We start from the raw sequence: 20302 nt of genomic DNA, 5'->3' as shown, positions 1-20302 counted from the left end.
CCTCTAACCCCATGTTTACTCGGCATTGAATGTCTAGCCCATTGACTTTGTTTCCTTCCGCAGAATGGAGTGTTAAGTTTTCCAGCAATTTCTGCTTCTACTTCTCCTGCAGGAGTTGCACACACACTGCATTTTCTGTTTCATAATGTACCTGCTTTTAAGATAACATTTGATATTGCTGATCCCTCCCAACCACAAATAAACAGGATTATTAAAATATGACATTTACCCTGACATACTGAAGTGCACATTACTGTCAAATAGCTTTTAGTAATCATTTGGCATCCTTTGTTTTATAAGCCAGGCAGCTAATGGAGAAGTAAAGAATGGCCAGGTTCATAACACTGATGGCCTTCATTCTGATGATGTCTTCATCTGTGCTTTTTCACTATATATAAACACAGCTAATATAATCATTAAACATACTTCGATTGAGGTCCGGGCATTGAATAATATATCCCTGCGGCATCACAAGAATCTGCACATCCTGCATCACACCCTGTAGAGAAAAAAATAATTTTCACAATAAGTTATCAACACAAAGGGCTCTATTACAATTCTCCAGATAATTACATTCTTCAATTACAGAGTCAGTCTAGGGCTGCTCCCACTTCTCTTGTGCAAAAAACTTACATTCTTTAACTTCAATGCAAAAGTAAAAAGAAATCCTTGGGCTAGATTGTCAGCTTGGCGTGCGGGCGCGCACCCGACACGCACGAGCGTGAAATAGCGCGCGATGATGTCGGGCGAGTGTCCCGAGGTCATCATGCGATATTTCGGTCGGTGGGTACGCGCAGGTTGGCAGCGTGCCCACCAACAATTAAGAGGGCTGTTAAGCCCATTAATAAAATAATTAAAGTGAATTTTTCCCTGCCCGTCCAATCTTACGGTTGGCGGGCGGGCGAAAAGGGCCAAGCGGCCTTTCGATATTTGAGGGAACCTCATCCACGGGCGGGACAAGGATTCGATGTTAATTAAAAATAAAATAAAAATGTTTAAATCTCATTTTTGAAGATGTCCCTGCTCATGTGATCGAACCACATGAGGGGGCATGTTTACCTTAATTTTAAAACTTTTATTTTTAATGTTAGAAATCCTCAGCTCCCTGAGGCAGCTCTGTGCCTTCAGGGAGCTTTCACTGAGTGCACCCACGCGCATGGACATACTTCAGCACTCGCTCTCCTCCCGCCCCCAACCCAGCAGCGCCGAGCGTTTCAGCACGCGATTCGCGTTGGCTGGCAGTTAATTGGCCAGCCAGCGGGAAACCGCAGTGGGGGCCCGTTCGCAGGTGGCAGACCATTACACAGTCGCTCCCAGGCCCACCCGCCACTCCCCAACAAGGGGAAACTCCTGCCCCCTGGCTTGAGGTCCAGAATTATTTTAATCATTTGAAATGATCACCTCATCTTAAACTGGAGATCGAAACTTGAGTAATGAATTGGTGTGAACGCAGTAAGGGTTAGAGATTGTAGGGGAGAAATTCAACTTGTTGTTGACCATTTACCCGGCATAACGTCAACATCAGACCTCTGGATTCTGCATTGTGATCTGCCATAGCCCGAACGGTGCCCACAAGTGCAATGGACCACCACAGTCTCACCTCAGTCAGTTTTTAGTTAGCCAGGTTCACCTGCCTGAAACAGGTGTTAGACCCTTTATATTTAAAAGCTGGATTTCTGCACTGATGATAGGACCCTGAATGCAAAATCTAGGTGCTAATGGGCGGAGCTTGCGCTACGCAGCGTTAGTTGTACCAAGTCCTGAGCAGCTTAACCAGAGGTCCTTAAAGGGAAAATCGGAGCCCGTTTCAGACAAGATAAAATTGGAGCTTCTTCAGAAAAAATGGCCCAAGATATTTTCAATTTTTACTGCTTGAGAGCCCAGGGGCCGAATCGTCTCAGGTTTGCACTAAGTGTGGTAGCGGGCAGGAAAAAGAACGTTTTACCCACCGGCCGCAATGGCGGCTTTTCACGCTGCATCATCCCCATCCCCCCTCATTAATCATGCATTCCCGGGAAATACACCGTTTCGATGGCGGGTGGGCTCCAATTCGCCTGCCACGCTGACACCTCGCCGCTCCACCACGCTGGGCGCCACATTTAAAGTGCAGCCACATGCACACCTCAGTGCTTCCAGCGCAAGTTTGCTGCAAAGCAGACATAGCCCTGAAAGGCAAGAAGACAGTAGCCCCTCCCGAGTTTAGTGACGCGTCCCTCGAGCTCCTCTTGAACACTGTGGTGGTCACAGGAAGGGCAGCAACATTACCACTCCAGCTTGGGAGGCGATGGCAGTGGTGATCAGTGCCAATGCTGCACAGAAGAGCTTTGCCACCCAATGCAGATAGAGGGTAAATGATCTCATGCGTGCCGCCAGGGTATTGCAACCATCTCATCACTCTAAACTCACACTCTCACAAGACCATCACACATTCACTGGTATCTCACCCACTGCCAGCTCAAGGGACATCACCACTCACTTTCTCGCACACACCCTCACATCTCCATCTGGCCTCATCTCCTCTGGAGGTTGCCTCCTCAGCTCTCACCATCTTGAGGCCACTTGCACAGATCAACATGTGCCCCCACACACACCCTGGCATACCCTCCTTCCCCAGTACAGCCCTCGCCCTGCAGCCTCTTCCCTTGCCTGAGACCACTTCTCCCCCTTCCCCAAGTAAGCCCCAGCCCTGCAGCCATTGAAAAGCCACCCACATACGGCTGATCTGTTAGGTAGAGGCCGGCCCCCTAAAAGTGCTGCGGTGCTGTCCGCAAAGTCTGGCTCTGGTGACTGCGAGTGATGCCCGAAGCCAGGTAGGCAAACAAACCTTGAAGTCCCAAGCGATGTGCAGCTCGCCAAGTGCACGTTGCTTATCCAGCGTGGGCGGATGATTTCAGTGACCTGGGCTTATAATGATATGCAGCTGTATTATAATGAGCTTCCCAGCATCCGATGGTGGGAAATGCAGGCCGCCATTGACGGGTAGAGCGGACGACTGCAAACTGGTTTCACAATATCCTGAATCCGGTTTTTGGCCTTCTCGCCATATCGTCCGCTTACGCCGCCAAACACACCTGACGCCAGCGGGCACAGAAAACTCCGCCCCGGGAGAAACAGAGGTGTTCCTCCTGGGCCCACAGTAAAACCCTGGCATGTTTTTGGCTCCCCAACCTCCCCCAGGTGACCATCCCCGCCACAGACTTGACTTACTGGCCGGCTCAGTGCGAGGTCGGGATGATTTCCCACCATTCAGACCAGCAGGTTGCAGTGGGCTCCACTTGGCTCCCACGGGTGTCACTTAAATGAGGTCTCAAGTTCAATATTGCTCAGGCCCCCCGGTCGACATGGGCTTTCACTGGGAGCAGATATTCATTTTAGGTGCATGACAATTTTCTTCCACTGTTTTACAACACTGTAGTGTCAATGAGGGGTATGAAGGCCATTGAGAACGGAGTGAAAATTATCCAAGGCTGCTCACACACATGGACAAAACTCCACTCCTCACCAGGGCTTCTGAAGTATTTTGAGACACAGTTCTGCTCCCTCAAAACACTTAAATAAGTTCTGCTTCAATATGTTAAATGCCTAGAAAATCCAACGACTCAGATTGACACCATTCTAGAACTATATTCTGTGTAGTGTCAAGACCAGTCGGCTGAGTTTTGCCCTCGTCGGGTGGGCGCAGCGGGCAGGCCTGGGAGCGGTCGCGAAACTGACCGCTGCCCGCAATCGGGCCCCAACCGCAATGTCACGCTGGCTGGCCAATTAACGTCCAGTCGGCATGAATCACGCGCTGCAATGCTGAGCGGTGGGAGCGGGAGGAGGTCGAGCGTGGAAGTTTGCTCATGCACCCTGAAGGCACAGAGCTGCCTCAGGGACCTGGAGATTTATTACCGTACAAATAAAGACTTAATAAATAAGGTGAACATGTCCCTTCGTGTGACCCTGTCATATGAGCAGGGACATGTTATAAATGAGATTTAAGCATGTTTATCTTATTTCTAATTAACACCGGAAACCTCATCCTGCCCATTGATGAGGTTTCCTCAAAAATCCAAAGGCCGCCTGGTCTTTTCGCCCGCCCGCCGACTGAACGGTTGGACAGGCAGCGAAAAATCTGATTTAATGAATTAATTAAGGGCCTTAATAGGCTTCCTAATTGTTGGTGGGCGTGCTGCCGCCTCTTGCGCGTGCCCGCCGGACGAAATGTCGCAAGAGTGCGCGATGACATCGGGACGCTCGCCCGATGTCATCGTGCGCTATTTTACTCTCACGCGGGTCAGGCGCACACCTGCCCAACGAGGGGAAAATTCTGCCCAGTGTGTCTGAGACGGCTTCCTCATGGGGAATTTCACATTGCAGTGTCCTGGAGTAAGATAGGGGAATCAACCCTGGTTCCATGAAGAGTGTAGGAGGGCATGCCAGGAGCAGCACTAGACAGACCTAAAATTAGGTCTCAGTCTGGTGAAAATACAACACAGGACTGCTTGCATGCCAAAAAGCAGAAGAAGCTTGCGAGAGACAGAACTAAGTGACCCAACAGCCAACAGATCAGATCTAAGTTCGCCAGTCCTAAATGGTGATGGACAATTAAACAATTAACCAGAAGGGAAGGCTGCACAAATATCCCCATCCTCAATGATGGGGGAGCCCAGCACATCAGTACAAACAACAAGGTTGAATCATTTGCAACAATCTTCAGCCAGAAATGCCAAGTGGATGATCCATCTCGGCCTCCTCCTGATGTCACCTGTATCACAAATGCCAGTCTTCAGCCGATTCGATTCACTCCACGGGATATCAAGAAACAACTAAAGGCACTCGACACTGCAAAGGCTATGGTCCCTGACAACATTCCAGCAGTATTACTGAAGACTTGTGTTCCAAACTAGCAATGCCCCTAGCCAAGCTGCTCCTGTACACCTACAATACTGGCATCTAACCGGAACATGGAAAATTTCCCAGGTATGTCCTGTCCAAAAAAAAGCAGGGCAAATCCAACCCAGCCAATTACTGCCCCATCAATCTAATCTCAATCATCAGCAAAGTGAAGGAAAAGTGTCATCGACAGAGCTATCAAGCAGCACTTAGCAATAACCTGCTCACTGACATTCAGTTTGGGTTAAGCCAGGGCCAGTCAGCTCGTGACCTTATTGCAGTCTAAGTCCAAACATGGACAAAAGAGCTGAACTCCAGTGGTGAGCTGAGAGTGACTGCCCTTGACATCAAGGCAGCATTTGACAGAGTGTAGCATCAAGGAGCCCTAGCAAAACTGGAGCCAGTGGGAATCAGGGGGGAAACCCTCTGCTGGTTCGAGTCATACCTAGCACAAAGGAAGACGGTCGTGGTTGTTGGAGGTCAGTCATCTCAGTCCCAGGATATTGCTGCAGGAGTTCCCCAGGGTAGTGTCCTAGGCCCAACCATCTTCAGCTGCTTCATCAATGACCTTCCTTCCATCATAAGGTCAGAAGCAGGGATGTTTGCTGATGATTACACAATGTCCAGCACCATTCGAGACTCCTCAGGTACTGAAGCAGTCCATGCCCATATTCAGGAAGACCTGGACAACATTCAAGCTTGGACTGATAAGTGGCAAGTTACATTCGCAACACACAAGTGCCAGGCAATGACCACCTCCAACAAGAGATAATCTAACCATCTCCCCTTGATATTCAATGGCATTACCATCGCTGAATACCCCACTATCAACCATTGGTCAGAAACTGAACTGGAACTAGCTATATAAATACTGTGGCTACAAGAACAGGTCAGACGCTGGGAAGTCTGCAGCAAGTAACTCACCCCCTGACTCCCCAAAGCCTGTTCACCAGCTACAAGGCACAAGTCAGGAATGTAATGGAATACTTCCAATTGCCTGAATGAGTGCAGCTCCAACAACGATCAAGATACTCGACAGCATCCAGGACAAAACAGCCCGCTTGATTGGCACCCTATCTACCACCTAAACATTCATTCCCTCCACCAGTGGTGCACAGTGGCAGCAGTGGGTACCATCTACAAGATGCACTGCAGCAATTCACCAAGACTCCTTCAACAGCACCTTCCAAACCTGCGACCTCTACCACCTAGAAGGACAAGGGCAGCAGCTGCATGAGAATCCAAGCTACACACCATCCTGATTTGGAACTGTATAACCATTCCTTCACTGTTGCTAAGTCAAAATCTTGGAACTCGCTTCCTAACAGCACTGTGTTGTTCCTACACCACACAGACTGCAGCGGTTCAAGAAGGCTGCTCATCACCACCTTCTCAAGGGCAATTAGGGATGAGCAATAACTGCTGGCCTAGCCAACGACACCCAGATCCTGTGAAAGAATAAAACAAAATCTAGACCCTGGATTCATAGGGCAGGATTTTACACCCCGCAGGCAGGCGCGCACCTGATCCAATCGGGCGTAAAATCACACGAGGTGACGTCAGGCCAGCGTCCTGGTGTCATTGCACACCTGCGCGATATTTCACATGTAAATTTTCACATGGCATGCAAAAATTAGAAGCGTGCCCGCCGACAATTAATGGGCAGTTAAGCCCATTAACGGCGCAATTGTCTCCGAATTTTCGTGGCCCATCCAACCTTACGGTTGGTGGACAGGTGAATCGGCCAGGCGGCCTTTACATTTTTCATCAAAACTCATCCAAGGGTGGGATGAAATCTCCGTTATGAAATAAAATAAAAATAAATATCTGTGGGCACCATTTTTATTAGGTGCATTTTCGGGTGCATCATTGTGACGCATGGACATTTTTTGGGCAGCTTTTTAAACCTTTATTTAATCATTTTCAGGACTGTAGCTCCGAGGCAGCTTTCTGCTCTCTCGCAGTGCTCACCTGCACCCGCGGTGATGCGCTTGTCTGCCCTCTTCTGCCCCACCCTGGCAGCGCTGAGCATTTCAGCGCGCGTTTCGCACTGGCCGGCCGTTAATTGGCCAGCTAGCGTGAAATCGCGGACGGAGGCCAATCGCGGTCAGTGGTCCATTTCTCGACGGGTCCCAGGCCCACCGCTTGCATGCGCCACCAAGGGGTAAAATTCAGGCCATACTCTATTTTTTGAATCACTTGCTTTGCATCAGAAAACCTGAGATGCATTTGCTCCTATATTCAAATAAACATATAGGAGATTTCCCAAATGCTGCCAGGAATGGTTCAATAGTGCTTTTCTCCTTTTGCCATGGGCTTCCCAAGGAATTCCGTGCCCTATAAAGGGAGGCAGTTCATCCTTTTCTTGAATTTACAGCTTGAATTTGTAAAAATGCATGATGGCACTGGTTTATTTCAGCATAAGTTGTACAAGTGAAGCAAAATAGATACAAGTACAAATTTTCTTCAAACTCTGGTTTTGCTATGTTGACAAAAAGCACTGCGTCATTAAATTGAAGTGTTAGGATGGGAAAGGTGCTGTTGATTCAGGTTCCCAGATCAACAATGATAAACAAATCCCACTAAGTTCCTATTTCCTCATTATTGACAAAGTAAAACATTTAGTTAGCTCCAATCTTAGCAAAGTACAAATCTGACCCAATCCAAGACAAAATTTGGCTTTCTCAGGCCACGTGCAAACCAGTCCATTTCAGATTAGCCTGAGGGTGCATTTGTACTTTACCCTAAATGTCAATACAAAGTGGCTTTGGGCTTTGCACTCATGCTAAACTTTGAAACGTAAATCTAAACTTGAGGCCTGACGTGATACCTTGGCATAGCAGAGCGACCTTCCCAGAAGCATGGATCTCACATTGCTTTGAGTTGCCATGTGTTCAAATTCAGTTCAACACTCAGGAGACTGTTGGACTTTTTATTGAACCTGCCTGGCCTCACTTAAAGTGCACGGGGAGCAGGGAATCAAGCATCCAAGCTCTCTAAAGATATACAAGTCTAACTATCTGGAAGGTGTTCTGCCTATGCATGTATCTGGGCATCCCCTGGGCTCTTTTCTGGACAGTAGAGTGCCAGCCAAGGAAAGCAAGCAATGCAAACACAATGCCTGGCTGGGAGAGTAGCTGCAGTGTAAATGCAACTTCGATTTCTGGCCTGGTTGCATGATGAACCATATAGGTTATTGATACTAGTTCTGAAGCATATGTTTTTGAGAACAGGACAAAAACATATAATGTTAACAGCTTTCAAAGCTCAATATCTTCTATGCAAATATGATTCAGAATAGAGATATATATTTTCAAACAATGTATTTTTATCCATTCATAAAAATGTATTTTAATACTCATTTAAAATTTAAGAATATAGCAGTTGTAATATTATGACACACACTCACCTTGAAAAGGCCATGAACGTTGTTCCTTTGTCCTAACCAAAATGTTGAGCCAGTTGGAATGTCCATACTCGGCCTTTCAATAACACGTTCATAAATCCTACAGACAAAAAAAAAACCATGATGTCCAAATATAATACATCACTAGAGTGATTTGTGAATCCTGGTGAGTCTAATGGCTAAGAGAATTGATTTTTATGTGAGATGGCGTTCATTAAGGGGGTTCATTAAGGGAAAATCTGGGGATTTTCCCCAGTTAACTTAGACACTAAAGAGCCTACAAGGTGGTCAAGGTGGGTACTTGAGCTGGAAAGCCAGTGTAGCTCACAACACCACCTTGGTAAAGGAGTTTGAAGCACAGGTTAGGAACAAGCACCTGGAGGACTGTTAAGGGACTGCTTGTCAATTAAGTTGTCTGCCAGCAGTCATTAAAGAGCTTGCATGGATTTTGGCAATTAGTTCTTAAACTAATGCCCTCTCCGAACAACAACCAGCTGAATAGGAGTAATCAAGATGTTGCTGAGTATTTTGAGCACTACTTAAAGGTTTATTACTTGCCGTTGGAGGTTTGAAGATGACATTTGAAACACATCAGGAGTCTTTCTGGGACACTTTGTCAAGATTTCACCAACACTCTATCAGCATTTATTCCAGAAATTCTCCGAGGACTTCACCTAAAAAGTCTAAGTGCTTTGCTACGTACTTATTGGACACCTTATAGGAGTCACCAGGAGAATGGGAGTGCTTGGTTAGGGTCATCTTGCTTGGGTTCCCCTTTGGTCTGGATGAGAAATGAGAGGAGGACATGAGGCTAGGCAGAGTAGAGCCAGATACTGCAGAAAGGAGGGACAGCAGAGTGAAGTAGAATCCTTCCCCTACTCTGTAGACAGCCCACCTCCTTTGGACCGCCTTCAGTGCTGCACTGTGCACCTTCTCCCTCAATCCTTGAGTCATCCTGAATTGTGCTGGTGTGCGTCAGCCAGTGCACTGCACACCTTCAATGGATATCAATGTGTGCAGTCCACAGATGCTGCTCCACAAAAATTGCTCTTAATCAGCTGCGGTTGTCTGTTTTAGCATCCCCAGAAAGTTTAAATTATGGTAATCAACAATTAGGGCCAAAATTGTGTGTTGAAATCAGATTTCCAAACAGGCGTGGCCTATTAGCACAGCACGCACCCTGTTTTCACCCTTTCACCAAAATAATCCACTAAATGTAATAAATAGTTCACAACTACTACTAATGACTCACAATCATGAAACATGCAACAGCTGATGGAACCATTTAAAAAATCAGGCCTTTATCCATGCTGGATCTTCCCATGAAGCCACCTACTCCAATCTCATTTTCCCACCATTTCCCCATAAGCTTTCTCATTTTTCCTTTACCAACATTTATCCATTTCCCTTTTAAGCGGTGTTATTCTTTGCTTCCATAGATTCTTCAGAAAAAACATTCATGGGCAGTAATCTGGTGGAGCAAATCTCCCACCCGCTACAGAACCGGAATGGCTCTGATTCCATGGAAACCAGTGGAATGAAAATCAAGCAGATTCTGTAACAGGTGGGCTAACCACTACTGTTTTCTTATTCGTTTTTTGGGGATGTTAGCATCACTGGCAAGCCCAGCATTTACTGCCCATCCCTAACTGCCCTTGAAATTGAGTTGCTTACTTGGGATTAACTAGGCCATTTCAAGGGGTGTTAGAGTCAACCACATTGGTGTAGAGTCACACGTATGCCAGACCAGGGAAGGATGGCAGATTTCCTCCCTTGAAGGGCACTTGTGAAACAGATGGGTTTTTACAACAATCCAATAGTTTTATAAGGACTTAGGAGCAGGAGTAGGCCATTCGGCCCTTCTTCCTGCTCCGCCATTTGATAAGATCATGGCTGACCTGACATATGGTTATATATAATAGTGCTTCAGATGTGGTCTCATCAAAGCCTTATATAATTATATAATTCCTTCTAAAGAAAAGAGTATTTGAAGACCAAGATCTCAAACCTGAGACTAAGGTCATGGTTAAGTGGGCAGCAGTGAGCCCTACACTCCTTTATGCTTCAAAGGCTTGTACAGACTACAACACACCCCTCAAAGCACTATCATCATTATTAATGAGACTAGCATTTCATTCCAGTTTTATTAACTAACTGAATTTAAATGCCTTCAGCTGCCAGAGTGGGATTTGAACTCATATCTGCAGAGCTTTAGTCTGGTTCTCTGGATTACTAATCCAGTAACATTACCACTATGATACCACCCCTCTATCCAATGTTCCAGATTACTGGCCATGCCATGAAGATGAAAATTTGTCCCTCCATGTTGTAATACCCTTTGTGAAAAATTTCTTCTAACTTCCTCCCCGTTTGTTCAATGTTAGTTTGGAGGAGGGGGAGGGGGGTTAAATTTCCTTGGGGCTTCTCCCGTTCTGACACCATAACCTCAAGGGTAGTTGACGTAAACCTGTCTACAAGGTTTTCACTGCAGCAAAAGAGGGGAATCCTCCGAGGAGGTTCACCCTCCTTGAGTTTACACCCCATTAATCCTGACTCTCCAAGCAGCGGAAAAAAATTCACCTTTTACTCTCTCAAAGGCTTTCATAATTTTAATAAGTTAAAAACTCTATTAGATGCCTTTTGTTTCCTCTGTGTTCCATGTGAAAAGGCCCACATTTTCAAGCCCTTCTTCAAAAACTGATGGCACATTACAAAATTCTAAGAACCCCTTTTAAGTTTTAGAATGTCTCACCGCTTCTGAGCTGTTAAATCAGGCAAAATATTACAGATGGCAGGAACTAGGCTAGCACCTTTGACAGGATGACATTTTAAATGATGAATATGACAAAAAGCTTTTCATAAAAATTAAGAATTCTAGAGGAAGGCCATAGTTTAATTTTTCATATATTTTTAGAATGCTTTTAATAATTGAAATTTGGTTATAACCATTGAGCTAATTCATCAAGCTTACTTCAAGAAGAACTTCCCAGCCCCCGACTTCTACCACTAAGAAGGAAAAGGAACAACAGCAAGATCAAGTAACCATGGTGGCCTCCAGGTCACATACCAACCTGGCATGGACATATACTGCCATTCCTGGCTCAAAGTCTTAACACCACCGTGGCAACCTTATCAGCACAAAGACAGCAGAGGTCGAGGAGAAGCTTCTTAGGGCAGCTAAGGATGGGCAAGAAATGAGCCCTCCCTGCATTCTGCATCTCAAAATTAAACAAGAAAAAGCTGCAAGGATATCTCATTTCCTCATGTGGGATGCCCTTCACTCACTTATTAAACAGACTCTTTTGCGAATACTTTAGTATATACCATGGAGATGAGGTTGACTGCTGTAAGCCATCAGCATTCACTTTGGCTATGGGATAATTTGAACTTATTCTTGTCATTTAGATCTATGTGGAATTGTCCATTTTAGGAGAAAATGAGTAATCTCTAATAATAATGTGCATATTTAATCAATGACTGTAAAATAGGTTATAAAATTGATCAAATTGCCCATTTGCCATCAATGCCAATGGCTATTACTCTTGGGTTCAGTGCAGTGCAATTACCTACAACTCACCATGCAATTGCAGAATGAGCATTCCAACTCTATCCACTTTCCTCATTTACTTACTTGTTACAGTCCACGTATAAAATCAAGTGGGATGCACTAATAACCAAGGCAACACGATGCCACTGGCCATCAGCCAAAGCATATGGAAACACCTCTGTGTGGGACTGGTGGCTGCCAGATCGATAGTGAAAACGCACTTCATTCCGATGGCCACTACTCTCCACCTCCAGGTACCTAGAAAAGATAGCAGTCTTATTGTAACGTCTGTAAAACTCTTGAGATAATTCTTGGTGTTGAAATCAGGACTTACCTCACAACCTCTTACTCTTACGCAAGATGCCTTATCTGCCTCAGCGTTTCTGTTCCCCTACAATCTTTTCTTTTAAAGTCCAAGTTTGACATCATACGATTACTAATTTTTGATTAGCTATATATTCCCTTCCACTCTTTTTAACCTGGGTGTTTACTTGTTCTTTAACCTGGTTTCTCAGTATTAACAAAACAAGGAAGGATTAACAAAAGGTTTGTTGCAATGCATTCCTGTGTTTTTGTTGCTACATAAATGTCATTAATAAAATGTAACAATGCCAGAAGCTTGCACTTATAAAGTGCCTTTAACATTAAAAAAGAGTTGTAAGAATTGTAGAGAGCTTTAGTGAGACAGCACCTGGAGTATTGTGTACAGTTTTGGTCTCCTTGCTTAAGGAAGTATATACTTGCCACAGAGGATGTGCAATAAAGATTCACCAGACTGATTGCTGGGATGGTGGGACTGTCCTATGATAAAAAATTGAGGAGAGTGGGCCTGAGTTCTCTAGAGTTTAGAAAAATGTGAGGCGATCTCATTGAAACATACATAATTCTTACAGGGCTCAACAGGGTAGATGCAGGAAGGATTTTTCCATGGCTGGGGTGGGGGGTGGTCTAGAATCAGGCGCCACAATCTCAGAATAATGGGTAGGCCCACGCTCAGAGGGTGGCTAATCTTCGGAATTCTCTATCCAAGAGGGCCGTGGAGGCTCAGTCATTGAGTATGTTCAAGACAGAGATCGATAGATTTCTAGATCGAGGCATCAAGGAATATGGAGATAGTGTGGGAAAGAGAAGTTAAGGTAGAAGATCAGACATGATCTAATTAAATGGCGAAGCAGGCTCGATGGGCCAAATGGCCTCCTGTTCCTATTTCCTATGTTCACACATGCATCAGGAAAACCAAATGAGTCAAAGAAGGAAAGGCTGAGAGGAATAATTGAAAACTTGACTACAGGTTCATTTTAAGGAAGGTCTTGAAGGGAAGTGGAAGGTGGCGAGGCAGAGGGGTTGAGGGAGAGAACTTCAGGCAAGGGGGCCCAAGTGACTGAAGGCCACCTAAAGTAGGAGGAGAAAGAAGGACAAAAGGCCAGAGTCAGAGGATTGGAGAATCCAGGGAGTTTGTAGGGAGAACAACGTTATAGGGATAAGGAGGAGAAAGATCATTGAAGGATTTTGGATGAGAATTGTAAATGTGAGATGTCAGGAGATTAAGAACCAGTGTTGGTTAATAAGGACAAATGTTATTTGGTGTGCCAGATTTAACAATGGATCGTATACAACTGGGAAAGTGTTAAATGAGTTAAAGTTGAATCCTGAGCATGAGAGGCTGACCAGTGTGTCATTGTGATAATTGAATGTGTCAGTGAGAGTTTTGGTGGCAGATGGGATGAGGTAAGACCTGTGATGGGATGAGGTAAGGCCTGCAACGTTAATGGTGATGGAAAAGATATGGGGTCACCTCAGGATTGAACAGGATACTGACGTAGTGAATAGTCTGTGTCAGCCCAAAGCACTGGTTCAGGAGAAGGATAGAATCGGTGGCAAGGGGAAGGTGGTGGTGCAGTAGTACTGTCACTGGACTAGTAATCCAGAGGCCTGGGTTTGAACCCCACCATGGCAGAGAGTGGAATTTGAATTCAATAAAAATCTAACAAAACCATCGTCGATTGTCATAAAAATGCATCTGAAACACTAATGCCCCTTTAGGGAAGGAAACCTGCTCTCCTTACCTGGTGGTTGATTCTGAAATGGCCTAGCAAGCCGAAACCCATAAGAATGAAACCAGACAGGGCACTCGGCATCGACTTTGGCACTGGAAACAACAATACCAATGCCAACTCTGCTAAGTATTCCTTACTAACATCTGGGGGCTAGTGCCAAAAGTGGCAGAGCTGTCTGAGAAACTAGCCAAGCAACAGCCTGACTAAGTCATTCTCATGGACTCGTACCTTACAGAGAATGCCCCCGACCCCACCATCACCATCCCTGGGTATGTCCTATCCAACCAGCAGGACAGACCCAGCAGAGGTGGCAGCACAGTGGTATACAGTCAAGAGGGAGTTGCCCTGGGAATCTTCAACATCGACTCCAGGCCCCATGAACTCTCATAGCATCAGGTCAAACATGGGCAAGGAAACTGCCTGCTGATTACCACATACTGTGCCCCCTCAGCTGATGAACCAGTACTCCATGTTGTACACCACTTGGAGGAAGCACTGAGGGTGGAAATGTACTCTGGGTGGAGGACGCCAATGTCCCACTACAGACTGAGCTGGCTGAGTCCTAAAGGATATAGCTGCTAAACTGGGTCTGCAGTAGGCGGTGAGGGAACCAGCAAAAGGGAAAAATATACTTGACCTCATCCTCACCAACCTGCCTGCCACAGATGCATCTGTTCATCACAGGATTGATAAGAGGGACGACCGCATAGTCCTTGTGGAGACGAAGTCCCGCCTTCACATTGAGGATACCCTCCATCATGTTGTGTGGCACTACCACTATGCTAAATGGGATAGATTTTGAAGAGATCTAGCAACTCAAGACTGGGCATCCATGAGGCGCTGAGGGCCATCAGCAGCAGCAGAATTGCACTCAACCACAATCAAGGCCGGGCATATCCCCCACTCTACCATTACCACCAAGCCAGGGGGTCAACCCTGGTTCAATGAAGAGTGCAGGAGGGCATGCCAGAAGCAGCATCAGGCATACCTAAAAATGAAGTGTCAATCTGGTGAAGCTACAACTCAGGACTACTTGCATGCTAAACAGCTTAAGTAGCATGCGATAGACAACCTAAGCGATTCCAGAACCAACGGATCAGATCTAAGCTCTGCTGTTCTGCCACATCCAGTCATGAATGGTGGTGGACAATTAAACAACTCACTGGAGGAGGAGGCTGCACAAATATCCCCACCCTCAATTATGGAGGAGCCCAGCACATCAGTGCAAAAGATAAGGCTGAAGCATTCTCAACAATCTTCAGCCAGAAGTGCCGAGTGGATGATCCATCTCAACCTCCTCCAGATGTCCCCAGCATCACAAATGTCAGTCTTCAGCCAATTCAATTCATTCCATGTGATATCAAGAAACAGCTAAAGGCACTGGATACTGCAAAGGCTATGGGCTCTGACAATAGTCCGGCAATAGTACTGAAGACTTGTGCTCCAGAATATGCCACGCCCTAGCCAACCTGTTCCAGTGCAGCTACAACACTGGCATCTACCCAGCAATATGGAAAATTGCCCAGGTATGTCCCATGCACAAAAAGCAGGACAAATCCAACCCAGCCATTTACTGCCCCATCAGCCTACTCTTGAGCATCAGTAAAGTGATGGAAGTGATCTTCAACAGTGCTATCAAGCGGCACTTGCTTAGCAAGAACCTGCTCACTGATGCTCAGTTTGGGTTCCACCAGAATCACTCAGCTCCTGGCCTCATTACAGCCTTGATTCAAACATGGACAAAAGAGCTGAACTCAAGAGGTGAGGTGAGAGTGACTGCCCTTGAAATCAAGGCAGCATTTGACCGAGTGTGGCATCAAGGAGCCCTAGCAAAACTGGAGTCAATGGGAATCAGGGAGAAAACTCTCCGCCTGTTGGTGTCATACCTAACACAAAGGAAGGCTTGTGGTTATTGGAGGTCAATCATCTCAGCTCCAGGACATCACTGCAGGAGTTCCTCAGGGTAGCACCCTCGGCCCAACCATCTTCAGCTGCTTCATCAATTAAATTCCTTCCATCATAACGTCAGAAGTGGGGATGTTCGCTTATGATTGCACAATGTTCAGCACAGTTTGCCATTTTTCATGTACTGAAACAGTCCAAGTCCAAATGCAGCAAGACCTGGACAATATTCTGACTTGGGCTGACAAGTAGCAAGTAACATTCGTGCCATGCAAATGCCAGGCAATGACCATCTCCAACAAGAGAGAATCTAACCATCGCCCCTTGACATTTGGTGGCATTACCATCACTGAATCCCCCACTATCAACATCCTGAGGGTTATCATTGACCAGAAACTGAACTGGACTAGCCATATAAATACTGTGGCTACAAGAGCAGGTCAGATGCTAGGAATCCTGCGACAAGTAATTCCCCTCCTGACTCCCCAAAGCCTGTCCACCATCAACAAGGCACAAGTCAGGAATGTGATGAAATACTCTCCACTTGCCTGGATGAGTGCAGCTCGAACAACACTCAAGAAGCTCGACACCCTCTAGGACAAAGCAGCCTCTTGACTGCTACCCCAGCCACAAACATTCACTTTCTCTACCACCAACACGTAATGGTGGCAGTGTGTACCATCTAGAGATGCACCACAGGAACTCACCAAGGCTCCTTAGACAGCACCTTCCAAATCCATGAATGTTACCATCTAGAAGGACAAGGGCAGCAGATGCATGGGAACACCACCACTTGGAAGTTCCCCTCCAAGCCACACACCATCCTGACTTGGAAATATATCACCGTTCCTTCACTGTCGCTGAGTCAAAATCCAGGAACTCCCTCCCTAACAGCACTGTGGGTATACCTACACCACATGGACTGCAGTGGTTCAAGAAGGCAGCTCACCACCACGTTCTCAAGGGCAATTATGGATGGGCAATAAATGCTGGCCTAGCCAGCGATGCCCACATCCCATGAATGAATAAAAAGAGTACAAAGATTGTGGGAGGGGTCAAGGAGCTGCACTCAGATTTTATAACTCCTGGCGTGATTCATACGGTTGGGTTCCAAAGCGGGCAGGAAACCATCTGGCACCTAGTAGGATTCAATTACATGCTGGACAGGTACAGAAAATAATCAAAAAGGCCAAAGGAAGCTGGCCTTTATATCTGGAAGGCTAATCCAGGGGGTAAAAATTATGCTACAGATAGAGCAATGCTGCAGTTTCTGACCCCATATCTGTTGAGTCACCTACTTCCACTTACATAACATCGCCCGCCTCATGCCTTACCTCATCTCATCTATCACTGAAACTCCCACCCATACATTCAATTATCCCAGTGATATCGTAGTCAGCCTCTCGCGTTCCATTCTCCATAAACTTCAACTCACCTAACAGCCTCTGTCCAGCCTGTATCCCATCCCTCATTAAACCCTGCATGCCAACTAACTGTGTGCTTGTTGAGCTATGCTGACTCTTAGTCTCTCAATGCCTCAAAATTTAAAATTCTCATCTGAGCCCTAAGCAGACCACAACCGGAAAATTGAGTTCCATTCTGACCATTCTACCTTAGGAAGGGAGGCCTTGGAGGGAGTGAAGTATAGTTAGGAGAGGGGTGAAATATAAGCTGGTTTAAGGTGGGGGGCGGAGGGAGAGAAGTTGAGGGTGGGGTGGTTGTGGGGACAATATCACTACCTTCAACACCTCTTTGATCCTTTTGTCTATGACATCTTTTGATTATCTGCTCCTATCACTGCTTGCTTGTCCCCACAACCACCCCACCCTCAACTTCTCTCCCCCCGCCCCCCCACCTTAAACCAGCTTATATTTCACCCCTCTCCTAACTATACTCCAGTTCATGTTGAAGGGTCATGTTGGACTCGAAACGTCAACTCTTTTCTTCTCCACCGATGCTGCCAGACTTGCTGAGTTTTTCCAGGTAATTCCGTTTTTGTTTTGGATTTCCAGCATCCGCAGTAGCTTTTTGTTTTTATAAATTACCTGCTTCCCGTTCCTATCTTCCCATGGTATTCAGTTTAGCTGGCCAGTGGCAGCTGGCCAGACTTAAGATCTTGAGAATCAACCACTGGAGTCTCAAGTGGATGGTCTCTGTAGTGAGTTAAGTGGGAATGGGGGTGGGGTTGATTGAGTGTCTGCTCCTGCTTCTCCTGGTCCACATGGAAACAAAAAAATAGATAGATGCTAATACCAAAGCCCTGCAATTGATGCCCCCTTGATATATTTAGTCTTCTATCTGAAATGTTCATTTACATAACAAATGCTATGCTGAGATAGCCCCATTATTGTGTCAACTTAATCTCTGGCAACATAGCTGTTGTGGAAAACATCGCACAAGTAGCTGAAAAAACAGATTCTGTACTCTGGGATTTCAGCCAGGAAAAGTGTCATCTGGTGAATCCTTAGGGATTTTTCCCAGTAACATAAAGGCTAACATAAGAACAAAGTACTGTGTCAGCCGGGACATGAAAGTCATGAAGCACATTTGACCCCAGGCTGCTCTGTATCTTCACTCTAATGTATAGGGCACAAATCAGTTGTAAATCTTACCACCACACAGACTAATCCTTACATCTGATCCCACACGTTTATTAAAGGGATTAAGACTGCAGGCTCAAACTACACTGCACCTTTAATATTTTCCGAAGGTTTCATACTAATTTACGGCTCTTACTAAATATCACATTCTAAGAAAACAGTTCCTAAAATGTCTTTAATGAACTGCAAATCCATTCTCAATAAATTTCTTGTAGTGAAATCGTTAAATCTTCAGCGTGAAACACCAACAACACAGTACAGAACAGAATCCGCTGAATAACCCTTCCCCCGCAGAGCATTTATTTTAAATATAATTGACACACTAGAGTGATTACAAGGCAGTCACTTAATCCCAGATGACTTACAAACCATCAAATGATTTATTATGGAAGTCACCATGAGACTATTGCAGTGCAATTACACCCAGGTAACCTTTGATCTTAGGTTGGGCAAAATTCCTCTTTCAGTGAAAAATAGGAGAGTACCTGTTATCTTCTCCGTAATTAAAGGCCTACTAGTGAAATTGTGGAAAATCGTGGCTTTGGAATGTGTGATTTCTGCAATTGAAATGAGTAGGCCATCAACTATAGGGAAAAAGAAGCATTTTCCCCATTTTCTGTGTAGTGAATTTCTACCCCTAAGTAACTACAACCAGACTTCCGTCACCCTCTTTGAAATCAATTCTTTATATCTATTATCCACTCTGTAATCATTCTCAAGTTTCCATTACACTCTAGGTAATCACTCTCAGATTTCCATTATTTTATATGTAATAATCTCTGCAAGGTATCCATTATTCTGTATGCAATCAATTACAGGCATTCATTATTGTATATGTAAGTGAGTCAAGACATCCATTATTCTCTATGAGATCAATCCTAGCTCTCCATTATTCTCTATGTAATGGCTTTTCGATTTCCATTATTTTCCATACAATCACTCATAGGTAGCCAATATTGTCTATGCAATCAATCCTAGGTATCTACTGTTCCCTTTGTAATCAGTCCTGGATTTGCCTTATTATTTAAATCAATCCATTTTAGAGATTTCACATTTTTTGCATCAGAAATTGAACTGCAGAATATTGAATTCTATTAATTGCACACCCTCCACTCTGTAGCCTTAGTATCTACTAGTTACAACCCCAGAATTAAAGTGTTGAGATGGACTTCCATTATAACTACTCACAAACTCTAAGTAGATTACCTTTGTAATGCAAGATTAGGGAAATGTCATCTTTTAATGTTAAACTTTAAAAAAAGTAGCATGAACCTTGTCATTTTAAATAATGGAATTATACTTTTTGGGCCATTATCGGATATTTGAAGAAAAGCAAGGCATGGGGTGTGTCTGAAAACTAAAAAAAGGTTTTTAAAGGAAATTAAATCCTATTTTATTGTATTGTTTAAATCATCTTCATATCCACTAATAACTTGTTCAGTGACATCGTGCACATAAAATGCTCAAAGCTCCTTGAGAGAAATATCACTATGATCTTACTGGTCTGGAAGAAGGTAAAATTATTGAGTTTGGAAAGTAGGATTCCAAGAACTTATTGTGAAATAGTGTGCAGCTCCCATTATCTGAATAGCTGAGAACATCTTGGGTAAATCATCGAGGTTGGATAAGGAAGATTAAAGGAGTTCATAAAACCCAACTGGAGGACAAATGGCCCAGGGATGAATTTATGCTTGAATTTATTACTGGTTTCTGTAGTGTTCACTGTTGTGTATTGGTTTTGTTTTAATATATATTCTAAAGAGACATCAGAGAGGCTTGGGTCTCTATTCACAGCTAAAGTCCTACATGCTTCATCCTGATGTCTTTGTTAAAAATACCTGATGAGTTTTTACAATCGGGGGTAAGGGATGAACAACTGACTAACTGGTTAGCATAATCCACTGATCCTTCAACG

The 20302-nt window shown here is 45.0% G+C and overlaps 1 protein-coding gene across 1 annotated transcript in view; it reads right to left on the bottom strand.

Annotated features, from left to right (window-relative positions):
• Nucleotides 1-20302, bottom strand: part of LOC144696347 (protein kinase C-binding protein NELL2-like) — a 303704-nt gene that overhangs the window by 236801 nt on the left and 46601 nt on the right. The window contains exons 4-6 of the mRNA XM_078567565.1: nt 11913-12086; nt 8285-8381; nt 427-499 (exon numbers count right to left, since the gene is read on the bottom strand). Of these exons, the coding sequence (XP_078423691.1) occupies nt 427-499; nt 8285-8381; nt 11913-12086 (344 nt within the window). The remainder of the gene's footprint in view (nt 1-426; nt 500-8284; nt 8382-11912; nt 12087-20302) is intronic.

This window comes from Cetorhinus maximus, chromosome 22 (assembly GCF_964194155.1).
Source record: "Cetorhinus maximus chromosome 22, sCetMax3.hap1.1, whole genome shotgun sequence".
Classification (NCBI taxonomy): domain Eukaryota; kingdom Metazoa; phylum Chordata; class Chondrichthyes; order Lamniformes; family Cetorhinidae; genus Cetorhinus; species Cetorhinus maximus.
Note: the sequence above shows the minus strand (reverse complement) of the source record. Positions and strands in the feature narration are given on the sequence as shown.